Source organism: Musa acuminata, chromosome BXJ2-10 (genome assembly GCF_036884655.1).
Source record: "Musa acuminata AAA Group cultivar baxijiao chromosome BXJ2-10, Cavendish_Baxijiao_AAA, whole genome shotgun sequence".
NCBI lineage: Eukaryota > Viridiplantae > Streptophyta > Magnoliopsida > Zingiberales > Musaceae > Musa > Musa acuminata.
Window position 1 is genome coordinate 28,511,210 of NC_088347.1, and position 24,472 is coordinate 28,535,681.

Consider the following 24,472-nt stretch of genomic DNA (forward strand, 5'->3'; position numbering starts at 1 on the left):
TTTAATGAACTATTTGTGATAACAATGCTCTGGAGGCAAGGGCTTTAAATTGCTTAATCGATATGGTCTGCCTCTCAGGGTTCCTTGGCCTCTCCACGCAATGCAGTTGAGAAACGAGGATAAGACTAACTACAAAGTATATTAGATATCTGGTGGAAAGGATAGATAAGCACTAGAAATCTCATGGAGATGAGGAGAGTTTGGGAAATTTCTCTCTGATGACGTGCAAGAGAAAGGGAAAACGAGATTTTAAATCACCATTAAGACCTTGTAACAATATCAATCACCAATAAGATGTCAATGCCAAGGAGAACAGCATCAGCCATTAATGGATAGATGTGCTTGTGTACGTGTATATATATAAGGATGTGTGTGAATGTGTAGTTCCTTAATCTCCTTTCCTTTCTTTTGTGTTTTCATTTTCTTTTCCCTTCAGCCAACATATAAAGCATGCCAGATTATGCCAATGGCATGAGTTGATCCATCAGCTGGCAAACACAAGATATTCTTCATGAGAAAAACCTTACTTTCCATCAAAAACCAGCCTGCAACCGTTGAATCCTTCATTGAACTACATATATCTAATAATGAATATAAAAGTTTCCCAATGCACATTCCTAATAGTTAAATATTTATTTCAATGGAAGCTTCATGTCAACAGCTAAGATGAATTGGTATGTGATTATTATATTATAGATGTCAAAGGCTCTTAAATCGTAACTAGTGTCTATTTGGTTTAAGATGATCCTATCAAAACATAAATCATTACGTAAAAGGTAATTGATGTTAGGATCAAGAGTGGCACTAAAAGGGGGGGTGAATTAGTGCAGCAAAAAAATTACGTTAGTTTGAAAATCTCCGTACGATAAAAACTGATTACGACAAAAACCGTTTTGTTTTTCTTGAATGAGTAGACAAGAGGGGATTGGACAGTTTGTAATGAAGTAAAGTTGAATGCAGTAAAGAGATTAAGCAGTAAGGAATGAACATACCGGAATTTATAATAGTTCGATCGTTGTGACCTACATCCACTTCTGATTCCTCCTCCATCGAGGTCATCGTTATTTATTTGAATGATGTCTTATTTCAATATGGCATATTGATAGGGGAGTTTGGTTTAAACTCCGTCATCAATTAGTTGTCATCATCAAAAAGGGGGAGATTGTTGAATCTCGGATTTTGAGGATGAAATCAATCGATGAGTTTCGATCTAATCTGTGTTTTAACTGACGCAGGGCTAACTTTGATCAGAAAAGGCAAATTGATTAAAGCAAGAAGAATCGGATGTTGGGCCGGAGTGAATATGTCAGAAGATTGGACGTCAGGCCAGAGGATTGGTCGACGTGTCGGCAGAAGGCTTCGTGCCGTGAATTCGGACATCGGGCCGAAGGATTGGACATTGCGCCAAGGAGATCGAAAGTTGCGGGAGTCAACATGTCGATTGGGAAATATGTCGAAGGAGAGGACGATGCGCCGAATGATCGGACGAAGCGCCGGAAGAACCAATGACATGCCGGAAAACATATGATTAAGTGCTTTGTAATAATTTGCCTAGATCGAGTTAGTTTAGGTCTAATTGAGTCAGTATTGGGGTGAAACAATGCCAACTCAATTAGGGACCAATTGGGCCTAAATTGAGAATGATTTGGGCTCATTGGGAGGCCTATTCAGTGACCCAAATATTGGGTCAGGCGGTGGCACCGCCAAAACAGGCAGTAGAACCGTTTGTGAGTTGGAAAACTCAAAAAACTCGGTCTCCGAGGCTGTCAGGCGATGGTACCGCCAGACTGGGTGGTGTTACCTGTTGAATCTCAGATTTTGATGATGAAATCAATTGATGAGTTTGTGATCTAATCTGCGTTTTGAATAATGCAGGACTAGCTCGATCAAGAAGAGGTAAATTGATTAAAGCAGGAGGAATCGGACATTGGGCCGAAGTGAACATGTCAAAAGATTGGACGTCAGGTCGGAGGATCGGTCGATGTGTCGACAGAAGGCTCGTGTCGTGAATTCGGGCATCGGGTCGAAGGATCGGACATTGTGCCAAGGAGATCGAAAGTTGCGGGAGTCAACATACCGATTGGACAATACGCCGAAGGAGAGGATGATGCGCCGAAGGATCGGATGAGCGCCAGATGAACCAATGACATGCTGGACAAAGGATTCATGTTTTGTAATCATTTATCGAAATAGTTTAAGGGGCTAATTGAGTTAGCTTTTGGTGTAATCATGCTAACTCAATTAGGGGCCAATTGGGCCTTAATTGGGATTGATTTGGGCTCATTGGGAGGCTCATTCAGTGACCCAAAAGTTGGGTCAGGCGATAGCACCACCAGAACAAGCGATGGAATCGTCTATGAGTTGTAAAACTAAAAAAACTCGATCTCCCAGACTGTAAGGCGGTGGTACCACCAGGCTGGGCGGTGGTACCGCCCAGTGTCAGGCTGCAGGCGGTGATACCATCTGTACCCTGAAATCTCGGGGATTTAAATTTTGGCTCCAAGTTTTGAAGTCATTTGGGTCTATAAATACCCCAGCTATTCTTGCATGGAGTAGGAAGAAAGGTGAACAAAAACTTTATGTTTCTAAAGTTGAAAACCCTTGTAAAGCATAGAGTCCCTCCTCCTAAAGTTTAGAGATCATTCTAAGATAGAGTGTGAGGGAAGCTTTGTAAAAAAGGGTTGTAAAGGTTCTCTCCTGAACTTGTCAAAAAGAGAATCGAGTTGTAAGGGTAATTGATCTTCGCCCATTGAAGGAAGATCGTTAGTGGATGCTAGTGGCCTCGACAGAAGGGGAATCGGTGGAGTGGATATAAGTCACGACGACCGAACCATTATAAAAATCTGGTTTGTATTTCTTTTGTGCAATTTACCTTTACTGCAAACTACTTTACTTTCACTACGCTTCCAAATGCTTTCAAGTTAAACATATTACATATACGGGCTTTGTCGGATATCGGATTTAATCAAAATAAAATTTTAAACTGACGTGATTTTTATCCGCTGCACTAATTCAACCCCCCCCCCTTCTCTATTAGTGTCAACTCGTTCCTAATAGTACCGCCTAATGATAGTGTGTCAAGCGATGGTACCGCCCAATATCAAGCTACAAGCGGTGGTACCACTCAATGCAGGCAATGGTATCGCCCGTACCCGAAAGACCCGGAAGTTTAATTTTTAGCTCCATTTTTAAACCATTTAGGGTCTATAAATACCCCACTTGGGCAGCAAGAAAGGAGCAAGAATTCTTAAGGAAAAAACTGAATAAATTCTACCAAAACATTGAATTCCCTCCTCCTAGTGCTTAGAGTTAGTCCTAAGAGAGATGTGTGAGGGAATACTTGTAAAAGAGTGACTTGTAAGGGTTATCTCCTAAACCCGTGAAAAGGAGAAAGCGCTGTAAAAAGATGGTTGGTCTTCGCTTATTGAAGGAAGACTATTAATGGACGCTGATGACCTCAACGGAGGAGGAATCAGAAGTGGATGTAGGTCACAACGACCGAACCATTATAAATTTCGGTGTGTTCATTCCTTACTGCCTAATCTCTTTATTGCATTCAACTTTACTTCATTACATATTGTTTTACTTCCTCATTACTTTTATTGCGCACCCTTCCATACGCTTTTAAAGTTAAACTCTCTTTGTCGAAATGATTTTATCGAACGAGATTTTTTACTTGACGTATTTTTATCCGTTGCACTAATTCACCTCCCCCCCTCTTAGTGCCGACTCGATCCTAACAATTAATTATAGCATTCTTATTTGATTAAAAATGTATTATACACAAACAATATTTACCTTTTCGGATCTAAAGAAAAAGAGGCAGTATAAATGAAATGAATAGCCAACTTTGTCGTTTTGAACTAAAAGCTACCTTTGCGTTCTGACCAAATTCTTTCTTAAAGATTCCAAACATCCCCAGGGCCACAGACATCATGAGTCATCAAGACATCAACATTCACCCAAACATTCTCTCCAGGTTCCAGATGCGTCTTCTGAGTAATCAAGACATCAACAGTCACCCAAACATTCTCTCCAGGTTCCAGATGCGTCTTCTCTGATGCCCGCGCAAGGATCTTCTCCGTCATCGTCATTGCTTGCTTGACCTGCAAATTGCAAAAGGCGCAAAAAAACACAAAATAAGAAACCTTCAACACTAAAGAACGCATCAAAAGAACCCACGTCAAATCAGAAGGAATGGATTCCCAACTGAGCCAGTGATCGATGGCGAGCAGGGAGATCGGACAGGCGCCGCAACTGCAAGCACTTTGTTCAAGGCGTGCTTCCAGCAACGACGCGCTCTCATCGAAGGCGAGAAGCATGACGTGAAGCCAGAATCCTTCAGCTAAAGAAAAGAGGTCGATCAGACACTTCCCTCTAGTATGAGATGGGCTTTGGCTAACGAGATCGCGCCTTTGCGCCGAAGATCGCGGAGCTCGAAGCCATGAGCGACGATGCCGTGCTTCTTGAACGGATCGGGGAAACGGAACCGACGATTAGCAGAGCATGAGAAGCATAAATATCGTCGCGGGTTTTACATATCTATTATTGAAATTAATCTATCTTTAAATATTTTAAAATGCTTTGTTTCTAAATTTAAATTTAGAGGTGTAAATGTAAATATAGACATTATCAATTTAGCAACGATAAATCTGAAATAATCTTAGAGGAATACAAGCAAGCTTGTTGAGTATATATGATGAACTCAAAATTAGAGAAACTAATATTGGAGGGTATATTTGTAAATTATCACTAACGAGTATATTTTGCCGCCGCGCTGACCGGGAATTGAGGAGGGTTTCTTAGGGCCGCCTAATAGTGGATCCGATCCGAAACGGATGATTGGATCCGATCCGAACGGAGTGGATTGTCTTCCGGCATCCAAAACGCCGTCGACCACCACCTCTCGCAGGACATCGACGAGGGCAGCGCACCACCGTGAAGCATGATGGCCTTTCTACTTAAGATCACCGCACCGCCTCCGACTCCAAAAAGAGCGGCCGCCAAACCTTGAGCACAGTGTGTTGTTATGAACAGTTTTAAGTCATCTCTAACTCTCTCTTGAAGTAGTCGGCGTCAACAAGAAGCCGCTGCCATCAGTTCATTCGTCGACAGCCATGACTGAGAGAAACTGGTCCAAGAAGACTAGGAAATTTGCGTAATGGAATATGTTCCTCGACACCTTTTTCATGGCCTCATAAGATCTTCCCTTACTATTAACAGATTCGGACGCAACCTTGAGCCTCAGGTTCTCTTCCTCTCTAGGTGGCATGTTTGTCGGAACTTAGCATCCGGGGAAGAACATCCAAAGGCCATTGTAAAATAGAATCTGTGACATTTTGGAACCATGAGATAGATTGAGAAATAATTGCAATACAATACTTCAATGAGATTATTTGCCATGTTACAGGAAGCAAAAGAAACATCCTGAGTTGTGAAATTAGTGAGCTACAAAAGCATTCTATCAATGAAGCATATCAAAACATTTGATATCCTAAATCCAGTAAATCTCAAGGTAATATGTAAAGTTAAACCACAATGTGTGATAAGAAAGAAGACAGAAAAAACATGATTGATATAAACAATTTAGAAACATGCTGTAAAGGGAGAGATGCAAACATGATTTATCTGTGCAAACTATCAAGTTACCTTTCCAATTTTTTCCAAATACAATTCTTGCGGATCATCACCAAAACAATTGCCAGATCAGTATTTCAAATCGTGCTTTAAAGCTTCTCTTGATATCAAAAGAGAAAAAATATTTGCACAACATTTCAAATTCCTTGCCAGGCTTACAGTCATCTATATCACCATTCAAGATTATTATTCCTGTCCAGAAGTATGAAATATTTCATCACCTCTCCCCAACAGCTTGCACTTAACTCGTGCAATTCTACAAGCCAACAGCAAATAAATTATACCCCACACTCCACAGATTTTTGCTCATCTGGGCAATCTTTATTCAGAAAATATGTAAAACTAACTTTAAAACGGTAGCAAAAGAACTTTGAATGAAACCTTTCATTGTGATATTGAATTAACCATAAATAAGAACAATATAGAATCAGAGGGAAAAAACTGATAATCAGTATGTATAATGCTGATGTCTAACCATTAACCAAGCAACCAACAAAAAATGTGTTTGAGAGAAAGTGATAAATACGTTTTTAATGTCAAGAAATAGAACAGCTGTTGAATTAATCATTTGTATCCCATACATAGAACCATAATTAAATTGTTGTAAAATACGTGGAAAATGGTAGTAAGGTAGCTGCATGGAGTAGGAAAAAGACTAGCATCATCATCAAGCAGTCAAGAAATATGCTGGCTTTCCACTTGATAGCAAGTCAAAAATGTAGAGAATAGGAAATGGCCTTGATAACCATGCTTCCACTGCTAATTTTCATAAGAAAGTCTTCAGTAGCAGGTCAGTAGTCTCAATGATATCCTCCTCATGTTGTCACAGTTAACAATGTTCTGTCTGTCTTATCTCATGCATTATGTAATATTGGTTATATTAGAAATGATGTTTGGAGAAATTATTGCTAAAAAAAGTCTGCTCAATAGTTGCTATCATTCCTTCTGGTTCAAAATCACTGAATATGGATACCAACATCCATGTCTTTCCAATGCCATTTTGTTTCAAGGATTACCAAGTACCAACTAAACCACATCCTCCAGAGCGTGAAGGCAGTAACAAAAGCTTGGTTATCCATTTGGAAATATGCCATGTAAATGCTCCACCAATTAGAGTTCCCACTTCTTACATGGAAATACCAATAACAAAACCGAAAACAGATTGCTCAAATAAGGGTTGCTATCTGCAAAGATTGGAACCATCACATTCCTATCAATGAAATTATAATGGAGAAATAGAAAATTATTGCCAATGTTTTGAGAGAGCTACAGCAGAATCATGAGAACAATACTTGCTGCGACATTACCATACAAAAGTCCATGGCAGGTTATGTTAAATTTGCATGAGCATGAGATGGTCATAATGATCATAAAACAGGAAACAAAACCAATAAGATAACAGATAAATGGTGCAGCATACATACAGTGCACATTTAAGTCCATCCAAATTATGGTTCCAACTTTTCCGATGTGCTTTCTCCAAGTGCATCACAATAGCATCATGGGTTGACCTGAATCTTTCCTATGAGCAGAAACAACCATTATCATTATGGAAAGGAAGATAAATAAACCTTTTGACCATAATCCAGCACTTATGCAAAACTAAAAACATTAATTTTAACCATTTTTGCTACATCAAAGCATCACAACTAAAGCACATGCCCTGGTGCTAATGAGAAGTCAGCACAATCCTGGGTTAGTTTCTGCCAAAACTAATATCAGATCTGATGAGATGATTAAACAAGAAATGAAAAGATGCTAGGACTGTACATCTACAATCAGTTTTGGTTCCTTCCCAGTCTCTACTCAGAACTCAGGCTTGAATGCCTGAAAAATATATTCCCTTGACATTGGTGAGCAAAGTAGTGCGACCACTGATGCATAAAAACTGGCTACGGCACTGATCCAAAATGCCCCCACTGACATCCAACCATCATCTCTGCCACCACTTGCACCTATCGCCTTCCCTGCAGGCAAGTTTGCTTCTGTATCACATCCCTTCCCTGAAAACTCCATACAGAGTGCCGGATTTCCAGCAAATGCACCTGGAAACCTTTGGAGCCCCTCCCTTGTTGGCACAGGCCCTGACAGGCAATTGTAGGAGAGGTTTAGTGCCTCCAGCTCCCTGAGCACAGAGATGCTTGCTGGGACCTCTCCGGAGAGTGAATTGTGTGAAAGATCTAGCCTTTTAAGCTTCCCCATCTTCTCAAGATTTCCGGGGATGCGGCCAGCAAGGTCATTGTATGAAAGATTCAGGTACTCCAAACCCTTTAACCCAATCAATCCCTCAGGTATCTCTCCTCGAAGAGCATTATTGGACAAATCAATTCCCACTTGTGAGTGTAGCTTGTAATTGAATTCCAGTTGCCGACTACCAGCAAAGTTCACTGAGACTGGAACCAGGACCATGCTGAAGCCATCATAAGGCTCATTAGAATTGCCATTGAACTCATCACTGACAATGAAGTCTCCGTCTGGAATATATCCTGAGAAGTGATTATCAGAGAGATTGAGTGACCGTAGGAACTGAAACGAGAACATCCAGTTTGGGAGGTCACCCGATAAATGGTTGCGAGCTAGCGAGAGGAACCGGAGATTCTGCCACTTGAGAATGGCTCCACTAAGCTCGCCCCCAAGGTCATTAGAACTGAGGTCGACAACCTCGAGCGATTTGCAACCTGCCAAAGGAAGAGGAATCTCACCAGAAATCCGGTTCCCAGCTAAGTCCAGGATACGGAGGCTGTCCAGGGCATCAAGCTCTGGGTGGAGGGCACCAGAAAGGTTGTTATGATCCAACTTGAGCTGCCAAAGCTGAAAACAACCCGCGAGGCTGACAGGAATTGGACCACAGAGGAAATTGTAAGAAAGATCAAGAGACTGGAGATAGGTCAGGTTCCCAATTGCAACTGGGATCTCTCCAGTAAGCTGATTCTGCGACAAGAAAAGTCCTTGCAAGCTCCTTAGTTCCGTCATCTCTGCTGGAATCTCGCCCGAGAGCTGATTCCTCGAAAGATTTAGAAGCAACAATTCAGCTCTCTCTGGTTCCTCGACTAGGCTGCCTGGAATCGGACCAGATAGCTCATTTGAGCTCAAATCAAGAACCTGGAGCTTATCGGAGAAGATGAGCCTGGGCGATATCCTGTATTGTAGACCATTCGAAGAGAGATTCAGCTCCAACAATGCCCTCAGCGACGAAATACAAGTGGGGATTCCGCCGACGAGGGCGTTACTCGCAAGATTGAGTGCCGTGAGGGAGCCTGTCGATGCTGAGAAGCACGGGAGGGTCCCCGAAAGCTGATTCTGGGAGAGGTTGAGATGAACTAAAGGCTGCTCGAAATCTTTCAACTCGCCCACCAAGCGGTTGCCGGAAAGATCAAGAAATTTCAGCGACGAGAGATGGAACAAACCCTCCGGAATCTCTCCCTGGAGTGAAGTCGATCCAAGATCGAGTCTTTTCAACCTGTAAGAGAAGGTGCCAATCCATTCCGGAAACAAACCCCCAACACCAGGGTTCCCAGACAGCACGAGCTCCTCAAGTTGCCAGAGCCCGGCCATCTCTGGCGGAAGCGATCCTTGGAGCTTGTTCCGGCCGAGGTCGAGGGTTCTGAGAGCCTGGAGGCGACCAAAGCAACGCGGAATGGGGCCGGAAAAGTCATTGCCGGAAAGGACTAGGGTTTCGAGGAGGGAGAGGTTGCAGAGGAGCTCAAGCGCGGCGCCAGAGAGGCCCGAATCGCCGAGGTTGATTCGGAAGACCCGGCCGGTCCGGTTCTCGCAGGAGATACCGGCCCAGGTGGTGCAATTGGACCCGTTCCAGCTCGCCAGTCTCAGCCGCGGGTCGTTGAGCTGCGATCGGAAGCGGAGGAGGGCGTCCCGGTCTCCGGCGTCGAGACCGAGCCCCGCCTCCTCGGCGGCGGCGACCAACGAGGTCAGGAGGAGTAGGAGGAGGGAGATGAACTTGCGGTCCAAAGCCGCCATTGCGGAAGGAGGGAGAGGAGACGAGTGCGTTTGTGGGGAGTGGAAGGAACGGAGATTGGGAAAAGAGGAAGAGGGGAAGAACGAGAGAGCGGCAGGCGACGACGATGAGAATGATGCTCGCTTTGAAGCCGACATTCCGCTTGGAAAGGTGAGATTATTCGCCATTAAAGCGCAGGTGCGCGAGACCAGATTTTGTTTTTAATTTTATTCTGGACGAATTTTCAAAAACGTCCTTATTTTTGATAATTTTCCGTGGAACTCCCTAACTTTATGTAAAATAAATATCTTACTCCTATCCATCCCCTATACATCTTTCTCCTCTCTCGTCAGACCCGTCGTTGCCTCCACCCTATTCTCTCTCTCTCTCTCTCTCTGCACCATCCTACGTGCATTACTCTCACTATTCTTGCTACCTGTGCCATAGGTGAGTCACACGAGGGTAAGTTCTTTGGGGCCAGTAGAGTTCACGAAGATAAAGACAAGTTGAATGAGGGTAACAATATTAAGCGGAGGTAACGACTGACAAAGATAAAATAATCATTTTGAAAACAAAGGGTACTCTATAAAAAATTTTAAAAATTTTAAAAAACGCTAGCTTAGCATTTTTAAAAAATATAATTTTTTTCAATAATTCATCTTTATTTATTTATTTATTTATTATTTTTTGTGCTCGGATGCTTGCTTGGTTACAGCATTAAAAATATTTTATTAATAATAATTATATAAACCCAAACAAGACTACTAACTTGGTATTCGTACGATAAAAACGATTTTGGTAAGAAAGCCAATTCGAAAATTACTTTAACTTAGATTAGGCGAAGTGCAGTTAAAGTAAAGCTATGGAGGTAGTTTGCAGTTAAGATAGAGAACAGAAAGTAAATGCAAATTGAGATTTAGAGTGGTTCGATCAATCTTGACCTACATCCACTTTTGGCTTCCTCCTCCGATGAGGTCACCGACGTCCACCAGATGCCTTCCTTCAATAGACGAAGATCAATCACCCTTTTTACAGTTTCACTCATTTTGACTGGCTTTGGAGATAACCCTTCCAGAATTTTCTCTCATCTCTTGAAAGATCAAAACTTGGAAGAAAAGAGATAGGAGAACTTCTAGCCTTTAGAACACTTTTGAGCTCTAAAATCACATAGTAAGATCAAGCTTTCAGTGCCCTTTCATGCAGGAAAGGGTGGGGTATATATAGGCCCAAAACTGGTTTGAATTTGGAGCTCAAAAATATCATTTCCCGGATTTCTGGGGTCCTGGCGGTACTACCTCCTGACTGGGGCGGTACAACCGCTTGATACCTCGGAGACTGAGCCTCTGGGCGGTGCCACCATCTGATAAGGGCGGTTGCACCGCCCAATCTCGCTCAGAAACTGAGCCCAGGTGGTGCCATCGCTTGACTCGGGTGGTTGCACCGCTGAGTCTCGCTCGGAGACTGAGCGCAAGCGGTGCCACCGCTTGGCAAAAATTTTGGTCCGAATAGGTTGATCCATTCGGCCCAATTTGGGTCTATCAAGGGCCCAATTGCACCTAGATTAAGTTAATGAGATCACCTCTCATTCCTAACTTAATCTACATGCTAACTACGATATTTCTTAAGACATTTATTGCAACTTGCTCCGGTGCGTCAATCGTTTCTTCCGGCGAGCTTCCGGCGAACATCCAACAAACCTTCGGCGATGCTCCAGCGGACTTCCGGCAAACTCCTAGACTTGCGATGATCCACTTGGCGAGTTCTGACGAGCTTCTTTGGTAAGCTCCTAGACTTCTTGGATTTGTTCTCACAGAACCTCCGACGACCGTCCAAACTTTCATCGAACTCTTGAACTCCTAACGTGATCATAGTTTTGACTTCGGTGCAACTCCTACTGCATGTCTTACTTCCATCGTAGTTAATCCTGCATATGTAAAACAAAACTTCGATCGAGACAATTAATCTTAAGCAATTAACCAAGTTGTCCGGTATGTCATTGGTTCCTTGGCACTTTGTCTGATTCTTCAGCGCATCGTTCTCTCCTGCGGCTTATTGCCCAATCGGCCAGTTGACTCCGCAACTCCGATATCCTTGGCACAATACTCGCTCTTCTTCGTCTGATGCCTAAGTCCATGGCCCGAAGCCTTATGTCGATACGTCGACCGATCCACCGGCCCGATGTTTAATCTTTTGATATGTTCCTCGGGCACAACATGATTTTTTCTACTTTAATTGTCTCATCCTGTTCAAAGCATCATACATCACTTAAAACATAGATTAAAATATAAACGTAATTATCAATTGATTTAATCATCAAAATAAATATAAGATTTAAGGTAAAATAATAATCGCAACAATGAAATATAAAATGAACTATTCCTTGGAACCAAAAAAAAAAATCTTAGTTGATTCACTGGTCCATGCACTTTTATTAATATCCTACACAATGCTTTTAAACCTGAATACTCCTTAGTAATCTCAAAGTTTATAGTCAATTATTAATATCCTACACATGCGCTTTTCAACAAAAAAAAAAAAAAAAAAAATCAATTAAGATCTTGGAGCTAAGTTGAATCATCACATCTTCGCCTAGTTTGAATATGAAAGTATAACCATTTACATCAAGCATATTTTCTAGAAAAAAAAAAATTAAAGTTGATAATGAAAATCCCAAGCTATGTTGAATCTTTGCATCATCACCTAAAAGGAAAGGAAAGACTATTATCTTCCAACTTGATGAGTATAAGGGAAGTGAATTAGGTGAACTCAGGAGATGAGTACAAGGAAAGTGAATATATAAAATAATAATAATAATTTTAAAAAATCATTATTGATTCCAAAAAATATTTTTAGTTATGTTTGATGGTAACTGATTTTTCTATTTTTTGTCACCCGATTTTCAGGTGTCAAGTCTCCATATGATACATATGCCCATTGAATATTTTGATATTGCATATATATCTTTTTGAATATTTAAATTCTCAATATATGATACTCTTAAATATCTGCTCAATAATCTTATGTTAATTAAAACAAATAAGAATTACTGAGGAGTTCGAAAAATCTATAAGTTTTTATATTCATAATATGCCTCTTATAATTTCGGTGAGTAATTGGATCTGATATAATATTTTAGAAATTCCATGGCTCGTGTGTCTTGTTCGAGTCACCAATCACACAGGATAGGTTTGTTAGTCGCCAATAATCTGCCGACATCTCACGTTATTGCCTGAATCATGAGGTCCGTTTTGCCTATCACTGGGAACGCGCTGTTCCCTGGTTGGTGTCTCAACCAGGACAGATGACAGTCCGGATCCTGTGTTCAAGACCGTCTGATTCGAATCGAACGGTCATAGGCACGGAGTCCTCAAAACCGTGGGCGTCCCATACCATGGATCCTTCCACGCTTAAATTCTAATAGAAACACTCGAATTCACATCCGACTCTTACGTGCTTCAGTCTCTCGTGAGAGCCAGTAGTGGGGCCCATGCTGCCTCCAGAAGCAGGTGTGCCGCGTGCGGGTGAGACGTGAACAGGCGAGGCGCGCAAAGAATCATGCTTACGTACACAACCCGTCAACCATGCCGGTGTAGCATAATTTTCACTACGAGGTGGCCATGCTAAAACAGCATGGTTCGGCCACCAATCGCGGGCTCTTATCGAAGATCTGGTTTGCTCGCAGATTTGGTGAACCGGTGTGCCGCGACCCGATACTTCTGTTTCGTCTACCACTCGATTTGGGCCGGTCGCGACGGCGACGCTGCTCGAGAAAGCCGTCGTGCTTCGGGGAATTCCACCGCCAGCTCGCTATCGCTATGGCATCCGCCGACAATCACAGTAAGTAATCGACTCTTTTCCTTTCCTCCGATTCCCTTTCTTTTGCTTTTCAAGAACGAGTTCGAGAATCTCAATGAAGTTATCCTTCTGAAGTCTTCATCCGATTTCCTTCCGAAACCTTGTCCTGGATTTCTTACCGAGCTTGCTTAGTTCCACTCAGATATCATTGTAAAAATATAAGTATATCAAAGAAAATTGGGTGCAACATAATACTATTCAGTTTTATTCCTTTATGGATTTTAATTCACAAGAGATGGTAAACAAGGCCTTATCGCTTATGCAAGAACTTTGGCCTTTTTGGGGTGTTTAGTTTAGTCTATATCAATAACAAAGATATTCTGTTAAATTAAAAATCTAAAAGCTAGATTCTAGCATTATGCTTCCTAAGTTCTTACTGTATTGACCATGTTGTTTTCAAATTTATTTATGCAATTAATACTATATATTCGGAGCTACCATTATTCTATGTGAATGGCTTATCTAGTCTAAAAGAAAATTTGAATTTGATGTTTCAGATTCCATAAAATCAGTGGCAGTTGTTGGTGGTGGAGTCAGGTACAATATTACTAAATACAATCTTTTACATTGTTCCACTAAAAATGTTTTGTTTGTTACTAGTGTGTGAAATCAACTGCTTTGTCCCTTATCCATGGACCAACATCTATTAGATTTGTTATATAATTTTCAAGTTTTTATTTGAAAAAATACAAAATTACCTTTCCGAGTCTTTGACTCCTTTTCCCTTTGTAGCTTATTGAGTAGCAGCCTTATATTAGTAGGCAAATATTTTAAAGAATGCAGATGATTTTTGGAGTAGATAAGTCATAGCATTCAAACTTTTATGTTTTGAATTTATCTTCTAAATATACAACAACCAATTAATTATGTATTCCTTTTGCTGATTAGTCTACAGCTACTTGGGTTGACTTAGAGAGTATAAGTTAACTGCTGACATCTCTTAGAAATATTCTCTTCTCAATTATCGTTTTTTTGTGTACATATATTTTTGATTTGCTGATTACAGTTCTGTCCTAATTTTTTATGATATTGTGCTTTCATAACTAACTGGAGTACTACTTGAGGAAAAAAGGATTAATGGATAAACTTAAAATTTAATGTAAATTTTTTATTGACTTCCCATGATTTTTAAAGTAGGTCTCTGCCTCTTCTTGTCCATGGAGGAAACTTGATTTAATCTGGGTACTTGTTGGAGTGATCATCATTCGGTGTCGTTTGAAGATATGTGAAGTTATGAATCATTATGCTTTTTAAACATGTTCACATGTTTGTAGATTTTCTTTTCATTCTTGAAAAATACTATTTTTAGTGATTAATATTTCTAGTGACTGTTTGCTAAATTGTTTTGCAAAACTCTTAAATGTTTAAAGTGGACTTGCTGCTGCGTACAAACTCAAGTCAAATGGTCTAAAAGTAACCCTCTTTGAGGCTGAAGAAAGAGCAGGAGGAAAAATAAAAAGCTCTTCAGAGAATGGTCTCATATGGGACGAAGGGGCAAACACTATGGTGAGTTAAACAATTTCATGCATGCTAGTTTGTAGTTAGACTGTTCATCTAGGTATCATACAGGTTTTAGACAGAAAGTAATTAGTTTAACTTGCATGTCAAAGTAAAGGATTCCTGAATATACTTTAAAACATAAATCCATTTTCCAAGGTTCGCAATTTTGTACGGTATCAGAGTTTCGACGTTATCTCGGTATGGTACGATGCTGTATACCGAGCAGTATACCGAACGGTATACCGCTCGGTATATATATATATATATATATATATATATATAAATAATATTTATATATAAAAGATTATATATATTTATATATATATTTTTTTATAAAAGGCGACGTCGCCTTTTCCTTCTCTCATGCGGGGCGACGTCGTCTCGTTTATATATATATATATATATATAAGTTTATATATAAATATTTATATATAAATATTATATATTTATATATAAATATCGCGTCGCCTTATATATATATATATATATATATATATATATATATATATATATATATATCGTTCCGTCCGGTAACGGGCGGTCCGTGTACCGGTCAGCTAACAAACCGGTACGTATCGTCCGTACTAGGCGGTATTATTCGAAATTGCATACCTTGTCATTTTCTACGGTCAAGTTATATGTACATCACATACTCTTGAATCTTGACTATAAGCATCCTATTATGTGCAGACAGAAAGTGAAAGGGAGGTTGGGAGGTTGATTGACACCCTTAGTCTTCGAGAAAAGCTACAAATCGTATGCCTTTTTCTCTTGATACTTCTTGTTATTCTTTTAAACCTTTAATGTCATATAAATTTGTTGGTTTGTCCCATGCGCACATTTGTTGGTAGCAAATCAATGAGAGATCTGTATGTTTTAGCTAAAGAAGGGGCTTCTCTTATAAACATCAAAATTTTAAACAATAATTTACCTCATATAAGCTCACATTGATGTTGCAGGTTGGAAAATTTTCTTTAGAACTTCTAAGAACATTACAACTGGCATCTATCACTTAGAGAAAATTTTCGTTACTTCTTTTTTTTTTTAAGATCCTACAAGAAATTCATCTCTTTCATCTTAACAAGCCATTTTGGACATTAATGGTTGCTAAAATACATTAAAATGGTCTGAAGGCGTTTGAGAGTTTAACGTGTGCATAAATATAGGATGCCAATCATTTATGAGATTCCTGTGAAATGTAAAAATAGAGGTTGTGCTGATGTTGATTTGACTGCATTTTTCTGTTATGATGTCAGCCTTCAACTGAGAATACCAAAACAAGGCTTTTACTATCTTGTGGGAATGAGGAAATAATGCAAAAAAGACATGGACATCAATTCTTGTGATTTGAGCCCTTGTTACAGAACAGAAGACAACCCACAATGGAAGCCAAAAACTGTTAGGACAGTGAAAATTCACAAATTAGCTTAAGATGACTATCGAATCTTGTCACAATGTTTTCATTTTTGAAGTTCTAAGTATTTGCATGGTTTGATATTCCCTATGCTTCTTTCTTGAAAATGAGTTTTCATATCTCCTAAGCTTTAATTTTCCAGGCATTGTTACATTGTCTATCTGTTCTTCAAGGTTGGAGAAGACAGGTTTACAGTGTCTATCTGTTCTACAAGACTGCAGAACATAAAATTAAATGTAGGGTATGGACTGTTTTGAATGAGCCGTACGTGGCCAAAATCCAATATAATAATTGTCATACTAGGATGAACATGTCACAGCTAACAAGCATCTGAAAATAATTTAGAATATGCTACATCCTACGTGAAAATGAAGGGCATTCATCTTCTGATGTTTACATTCTTGTAAGTCTTGAAGTACACCATTTCCAAGAATCTGTATAAGTACACCTTAAATGATTTTTCTTTGTTATCCTTCACATGAAAGTATGCTTTTCTATTTTTGTTAGTTACTGTATATTTTCTTTTGGACGCTATATTCGGTTCTTTAAGTTCCTAGAATCATGTTTGAAGGCACCACTTTTGGACTTATTTGATTTCTCACGTAGACACACTTCTGAGTTCTGAGACACTTTATTTGCAGAACTACCACTGCTTGTTATGTCCAAGAGGAAGTCCTTAAAGCTAATGAATGTTTGACTAATAAAAGTGACTTCTACTTATTTGGCAGCCTGTGTCCCAAAACAAGCGGTATATTGTGAGGAATGGAATGCCACAGCTGGTAATATAGCATATTAGTGTCTGATCAATTCGGAACCAAAGTTTTCTGTCCTAATTTTACATTGTTTTACTCATCATGCTGCTTTCTGCATCAGATTCCACTGAATCCGGTTGGGCTGATCATGAGTAACATCCTTTCTGCTAAATCAAAGGTTTGTTTTGCCATTATAAATCAAAATACAATTTTCAACTTGAACATTGTTTTTCTGGACATGCCTTAAGGAATATGGTGTAAGACTTGGAAAAATGGAAGATATTGCAAAAGAATAAGGATGTATAAACCCTTATAGTTTCATTCAAGGATTACCAGTGAAAAAAACAGGGAGTCTCATCCAGTTACCTAGACTTGAATCTTGGCCTGATGTTGTTTTGTAACTATAGCCCACTGGTATCTGCTGAAACATGTCCAAAAGACCCCAATATAGCAGCTTTGCAGACAACTACTGGCTAATGTGAAGTGGGTGACTGAGACTTGAATGTTGACCTGAGGTATTCTTTTAACTATATCCTGCTGACATCAGCAGAAACATCTCTGAAATTCCCAAAGAAGTGTCAAATCATATGAAACCCACTGAAACCATTGATATTTCTTTTGCAACTTCCCCTCCCTTTATATCTTCCTCAACAGCCCATAGAAATCAGTGTCGAAAAGCCATCGATTGCTTGATACATTTTGAGATTGAATCCTTAATTTATTCTGTCAGTCGTTTTTAGTTTTATTATAGTGAAGCTTGTTTCGATTAACTAAATAATTTATTTTGTCAAAATATGAAAAAGCATACGAAAGATACCACTTATACTGAAACTAATACTGATTCACTTGGCACTTGTATATTGCAAACTTGAGTTTCTTTTAAGAGAAACTCATAATAACTTCTTCTATAATTATTTTTAAGTAAAATCTCAAACTTAAGCTGAGACTGAAAACAAAGGGCATGGAAGTTGGTTTGAGATGCTTAGAAGCTGAGAGCAAAAACATAGTGAGGATATCCTTGCAGTGAAATCTCAAACTAAGGATCTAGCTGGCATTGAAATCTCTTAGAATTTTTTGGAACTCCTAAGAGTAGTTCGAAACTTCATATTACGTCCATTTTACATATCTTTTAGGGGATATCTCAAACTTAGAAACTGAGGTTGAACTCAAATTATGAACGTAGCAGGTATGAGATTTGAAGAATGTGGTAGTGCAGGTCTCATGTTAATGTGCAGCATAGTTTAACAAAAGAAAAGTTCATCATGGGAAGCAACTGGGGGTACGGAAGCATTTCGGGACCAGGGTTTGGCGAATCTCTTCCTATCTATTTGTACAGAGTGCTGATCCTGATCTGGATTCTAGACTATATAAAGAGAAGGAATGACACATTAACCTCGTGCAAGGCATTATGTGTTTTAATTACTTATTGGCTAGTGCTTGTACTGGTTCTGTTGCGTTATTTTGGGATCTTCTAGTGGTTTCTGTGATTAAATGGCTGAATAACAGATGCAGAAGAAAAATAAGTATAATATAGTCACTCAAGAAGTTGAGATGGGAATTGTCAAGATAATATTTTTCTTTAATGGTTTTCCAAAGTTTCAAAATATCATAGTTAAGGTTATTAATTTATATTATGGTCTTTGCAGAATATACTCATTTTAAAATTTATACCCCACAACTTTTTCTACTCGATGGGTATTTGGATGATGTTATCTTTGTGCTACGATTGTTTGTTTATTCTGCTTGATGATTTCATTGTACTTTGTCAATGATTTTCTTATTAAAAACTTCTTTTATGTTCCTGCAGGCAAGAATATTTCTAGAACCACTTTTGTGGAAAAACTCAGGCGGAAAGAAATCCTCAAAAGTTTCTGAAGAAAATTTGCAGGAAAGGTGATTATCTATTTAAAACTTGTGTAGCATTATTCATAAGCAGTTTAGTGTTTCAAATCTTCTGCTTTAGTTACTAGTTGGTTGCCGACATATATCAGCAGGTTGCTGCTTCAAGCCAGTTACCACCTTATGCATAAGTTTGTGTTATTTAACTAGACCATTGTGCATATCATAAGGACTTTATTCCATTGATTCGATCACATCTAGTTGTAATAGGAGAGGGGGGTAATGGTTATCTGTATGTGATTGAAGGAAATGCCTCTTCTACATTACAGAAGTCCATCGTTTAAGAATTTAAAATCTAATGCCTTTTCATATGTATCTAAACGTGAATTTAACATTCAATTAATTCCAGTTACAAATTACATGGAAGTAGAAATCACTCTCTAGTTATGATATTAAGCCGTATTTTTTTAATGTGGAAGTATTTGAGCATCGACCTTTCTGGTTTCTGCAGTGTGGGGCAGTTCTTTCGACGTCATTTTGGAGAAGAGGTGGAATTTATTTCATTCTTTTATTTTATACTTGCAGATTTAAGTTTTCATTCCATGCTCTGTCACTTGTTTTCTCCATTACCACAATTATGAGCATGCATAGTCAATCTCAGCTACAATTTGTCTATACTTTGGGAAATAAATTGATACTAGTTTCTAATCCATTATAGGTTGTTGATTATCTAATTGATCCTTTTGTGGCTGGCACCAGTGCTGGAGATCCCGAATCACTCTCTGTGAGTATCATGTTTGTCCTTGAAAAGAATATTTTCTTTTTCCTTGTTGAACTTTTAGATATGTCTTCTAACATAGGTAGGAGTAGGATTTTACCTCTGACCATTTTTATTTTTTGAATGATCCCTGCGACTGCTGATAACTAATTGCAGCATAAAATTAATCGAGTAAAATGACACAATCTATTGCTATTTCAAGTGTTTTTTTTTTCAGTCCAAATGATTCTAACTTCTAATGAACTTTCCATATAGCCTCATAACATTTATCCCTTGTAAAGTTCTATGGGTATCTTCTTCTTTATGATTAGTTATTTATTACAGGTGCAACATGCATTTCCAGAGTTATGGAATCTGGAAAAGAAGTAAGTTCTTGCTAGTATTAAATTTCATTTTGTTGATCCTAGAAAACTTATAGGTGATTTCAAGTCTTTAAACTTTTTATATTGAAATTACATTTGTGGTTATTGCTTTTCCTAAGCAAACATTGTCTAAGTTCTTATTTTGCTCCACTTTTATATCTTTTCACAGGCATTGAAGAATTCTGTGAAATGGTCTTAGATGTTGGACTCTGATATATGCCTGTGGTTTTGTTGATCCTAGTGTCAACAAGATAATTAGTGTGATAATGTTGCATGTTAATGTTTCGATATGTGTTAGTAATTCTTTCTAATTGTCATTTGCTGAAATGCAATTTTCGATTTGGAGCATCCATTCTAATTTTTACCCTTTGGTTACTGCTTTTAGTGGAAAAATTATGGTGATTAGATCACACAATTTTTTCACACGGACAACGGGAGTTAACTTATGTCTCATTTTCATCTGACTTCTACTTATATGCTAAATAGTTGTATTGGATAACATAAGTTTTATGGGGACAATGCGAACTTTGTACTGCTTGTGAGAATTATGGAATTTAATAGGTAATTAGGTATGTTTTTGGTTTGGTGCTACCAGATATGGTTCACTCTTTATTGGAGCTATCCGGTCCAAGCAAAACAGTGGAAGCAAAGAAAACAAGGCAAGAGAAGGTTCTTCCGGGAAGAAGAGACACCAACGTGGTTCATTTTCATTTTATGGTGGAATGCAGGTAACATCATAAACTGACATGCCAACTGTGTTTCTTATGTCATTTATTGCCAGCTAATCTTGTTATGATTTCGTAAAATATTTGCATGAAATCTGTCATTCTTATCTGATCCACATTAAACACGATTTATAATAGAAACAGTATAATGCATGCGCCATCCAACTTAGATCCTTGAGTTATATTTTGAAGATCCTAAAACACTTTATTTTGGATTCTCTGAGTTTCTTGTTTGGTAGCATGCGAATGCGGGGGGTTGTAGCTTATTGTCACTTACTTTTGAAGTCTAATAATGATAAAAGTAAGAAGGGCAATGTCTTAATATCCCATGAGCATCACTAGATCAAACATGTATGCTGCAAGTATTGTTAAGCTGTTTCCATACTTCCATTTCATACTGCAAGATCTAGCACTAGGTGCAGGTAAACGAAACATGGAATTTGAAGGGCTCCAAAAAGATAATCACAAAAAAGCTTAATTTTAATAGAAGCTTTTCAAAAACTATAGAAGACAAAGCATATTGAAATTTTGTTCGGTCTGGCATTCGTACTGTTCTTCCAAATATTATTGTAGAAGTACTGACAATATCTCATATTATTTTTCAGAAATGTGTTTAAGTCAGCAGCATTCATAGATTCTAGTGTCGATGACATGTATCTTGTGCATGCTATTTACCATATGCTGTGACCACTCTCATGGACCTGAGGTCCCACCCACCAAACTTTTTATTTTAAGTTTTTGTTTAAACTATGACTATGATCTCTAGTTTATTTAATATAAGTGATTGTATCTGTCCCTTGCAGACACTTATCGACAAGCTGTGTGAGGAAGTTGGTGTCGATAATTTGAAATTAAACTCAAAGGTGTTATCACTATCTTGTAGCTTTGATGGCAGCACACCATTGAGTAGTTGGTCAATTTCTTATGCTACAAATGACGCAGACACCAAGGAGCTAAAAAAAGACCAATCTTTTGATGCAGTTATAATGACGGTAATGAATTTTGTTGAATGATGCAACAAGTGACATTTCCTGTGTAACTGGCAACCTCAATGTTTGTGGGTACTTGTTTTACTGACTAGCAGATCTTTAAACATTGTGCTTTTCCAGCTATTTTTTGTGTCCAATTTTTTTGCCTAACCAGCCTCTATTGCATCTGAGTTCTTTTTGTAACCAACCAGCATGTAAACTAGAGGCACCTAAACTGGAAATCACATAGTAGGATGGCTAAATTGTGTAACGAATTTGTTGTTCTTTTTCAGGCTCCACTTCACAATGTTCAGGAGATGAAATTCACCAAAGGGAGAAACCCTTTTTTGTTGGACTTTCTCCCCAAGGTTAGCTTTCTGAAATTGAATTAATTTAGGGTTTACCATTTAAGCTTAGTTTTCTTGCTGAAGTGTAAGTATTTGGAATTAAAAGGAAAAGGCAATGCATCAGCCTTGACCAGCTATTTCACATTATTAAATACCCCTATGTTTTGCAGGTGAATTATTTGCCATTATCTGTCATGATTACCTCTTTTAAAAAGGATAAAGTCAAACGGCCTTTGGAAGGTTTTGGAGTTCTTGTCCCTTCTAAAGAACAAAAGAATGGTTTCAAAACCCTTGGTAAGACCTTTTATAGAGAAGCTCATTCAAATTAGTGCATGTTTCAATTCTATTTCTGCATGACAGTAATTTTGAGTTTTCTTTAGTATGATGTATTGCTCACAATACAATGTTATATATACTTATGAATCGTTCATGCAATGTAGGTACACTCTTTTCTTCCATGATGTTTCCTGATCGATCTCCCCATGATCAGTATCTGTATACCACATTTGTTGGGGGAAGTCGTAATAGAGATCTCGCCGGCGCTTCATTGTACGGAAAATTTTGGGTTCTCTTATTTTTTGACTTTGCATTCTGAATTATCATGATTAAATTAAATATTAGTACAGAAAAATATATTCTTTTTTTAGATGGTTCAGGCCAACTTTGTCATATGTTCATAAACTTTTGTAGGGATGAGCTGAAACAAATTGTGACTTCAGATCTGAGAAATCTGTTGGGTACGGAGGGGCAACCAACCTTTGTGAAGTAAGAAATACATTTCAAAGTGTTTCCTAGTGTATGATGAGTAGCATAAGTTCTTCTAACCGTAGTTTAAACTTTAAAATACAATAGGCCATATAGCTCGACACCAATTGGTATGCTTTTCTATAATGTTTTCAAGTTACATTGGGTGATATATGCTTGACGTAATGCTCAGTATCCCAGAACTGCATCATAATAGGTTATTGAAACCAGTATCTAAAACTTTTCTTCTAACTATTATTTTTTTATGGTCTGGTATTTAATGTTGGGTTATCCTAATACTTCTGTTGTCATATTTATTATCATGTGCTATTTTACCTCAAAGCATCATCATTTTTTCAAAATTATTAGGAATTTCTTGTACACTAAATTGTAGGCATATCTACTGGAGAAATGCTTTTCCATTGTATGGTCACGATTATGATTTAGTCCTGGAAGCTATAGAGAAAATGGAGGAAAATCTACCTGGGTTCTTCTATGCAGGTAAGTCAACCTCTGCAGAAATGCATATTTTATTTGTCAAATGAAGATTAATTATAATTAGGCCTCTATTTTTTTGTGCATGTAAAAACATTACGGCATGTTGTTGTTTGAAGTATTTTATTGGTTTACCTGCGTATTGATTATATCTACCTGAGTTTAGTGAACAGAAGAACTTGCATCTTGTAGTAAGTGCCTTGCCTAGCTGGTGCAACAATAATGAATTCTTCAAGATATCTGTAACATAGAAAGGATTTGAATGCATCTTTATAGTTTTTACAATGTATTAAACCCAAGAACCAAATTGGAAAAGGAAAATAATGGTATGCCCTGTTCGGTGCTTTCTGAAGATGGGTCTTTTTTTTTTCCTTATAATTTTCCTTGCTCTCTAACTGTTTCTTCATCTTAGCAATTTACGTTATTTAACGCTACTCAGGTCCTTTTGTAATGTTCCTTCGTAAACATTGTTCTTGTCAGGCAATCATCGAGATGGATTATCCGTAGGGAAAGCTGTAACTTCTGGGTGCAAAGCAGCTGATCGTGTAGTCTCTCATCTCAATTCTTGTATCAAGCAGGATTCCACCTGATGTGGCATATTAGGGCTGAAACGTTACGTTTCACTTTTGTCAATCTCCATTGTGTTATTTTACTTAACATCCATAGCACTTGATCTGATGATTTTGGAAGCAAAACTTCCTCTACCTGTCATAAGTTGTCATGAATCGAGTAAGTTGTATCGCAATATCTACCCGTCTTAAATCGTCAAGGTAACAGACGGCTTGGATTTTGTTCTAAATTAGTGATTCATATAATCTCAGGTAGGTTGAACCTCGGTCTCTCCGCAGACAAGTGCTCCTTAGCCAAAATCGTAATGACCTTTTGGTAGTTAACTATGGATGGTTTTTTAAAGCAATCAAATAATCTGCGATATGCGTTTCCTTGGATGAATTATGAATAGTTACTTCCAAGAACATAATAGCCAGGATAGCTCAGTTTTTTTATTGTGTGTGTTTTGGTTAGCTTCAAATCTGGGCATAAGAACAGTCACCAACCACACCAATGATCGATCTAGGCGTTGGTCGTGGTTTAGCCCTCAAGATT

At 38.5% G+C, this 24,472-nt stretch overlaps 2 protein-coding genes across 6 annotated transcripts; one reads left to right on the forward strand and one right to left on the reverse strand.

The window, feature by feature from the left end:
- Positions 1–3,832: 3,832 nt before the first annotated feature.
- Positions 3,833–9,769, reverse strand: LOC103968433 (receptor-like protein CLAVATA2). Of its 5 annotated transcripts, none has more exons than XM_065129094.1 (4): positions 7,408–9,769; positions 7,062–7,159; positions 4,211–5,329; positions 3,833–4,106 (listed from the first exon to the last, which is right to left on the reverse strand). In XM_065129094.1, exon 1 carries the CDS (start codon positions 9,745–9,747, stop codon positions 7,444–7,446), a length of 2,304 nt encoding a protein of 767 aa, XP_064985166.1. In that variant the 5' UTR covers positions 9,748–9,769; the 3' UTR covers positions 3,833–4,106; positions 4,211–5,329; positions 7,062–7,159; positions 7,408–7,443. The 5 variants fall into 5 exon arrangements, with proteins under 5 accessions (XP_064985166.1, XP_064985165.1, XP_064985164.1 ...); XM_065129093.1 differs by having other exon boundaries at positions 4,211–5,893; XM_065129092.1 differs by having other exon boundaries at positions 4,211–6,821.
- A 3,465-nt stretch (positions 9,770–13,234) lies between these two features.
- On the forward strand, positions 13,235–24,183 carry LOC103968434 (protoporphyrinogen oxidase 2). Its single transcript, XM_009381658.3, has 18 exons — positions 13,235–13,426; positions 13,942–13,981; positions 14,815–14,950; positions 15,635–15,700; positions 17,087–17,137; positions 17,232–17,288; positions 18,918–19,003; positions 19,461–19,497; positions 19,668–19,733; positions 20,052–20,092; positions 20,685–20,817; positions 21,618–21,806; positions 22,076–22,150; positions 22,300–22,423; positions 22,570–22,678; positions 22,820–22,894; positions 23,268–23,374; positions 23,849–24,183. The coding sequence occupies exons 1-18, from the start codon at positions 13,405–13,407 to the stop codon at positions 23,956–23,958; spliced, it is 1,524 nt and encodes a 507-aa protein (XP_009379933.2). The 5' UTR covers positions 13,235–13,404; the 3' UTR covers positions 23,959–24,183.
- Positions 24,184–24,472: the final 289 nt, after the last annotated feature.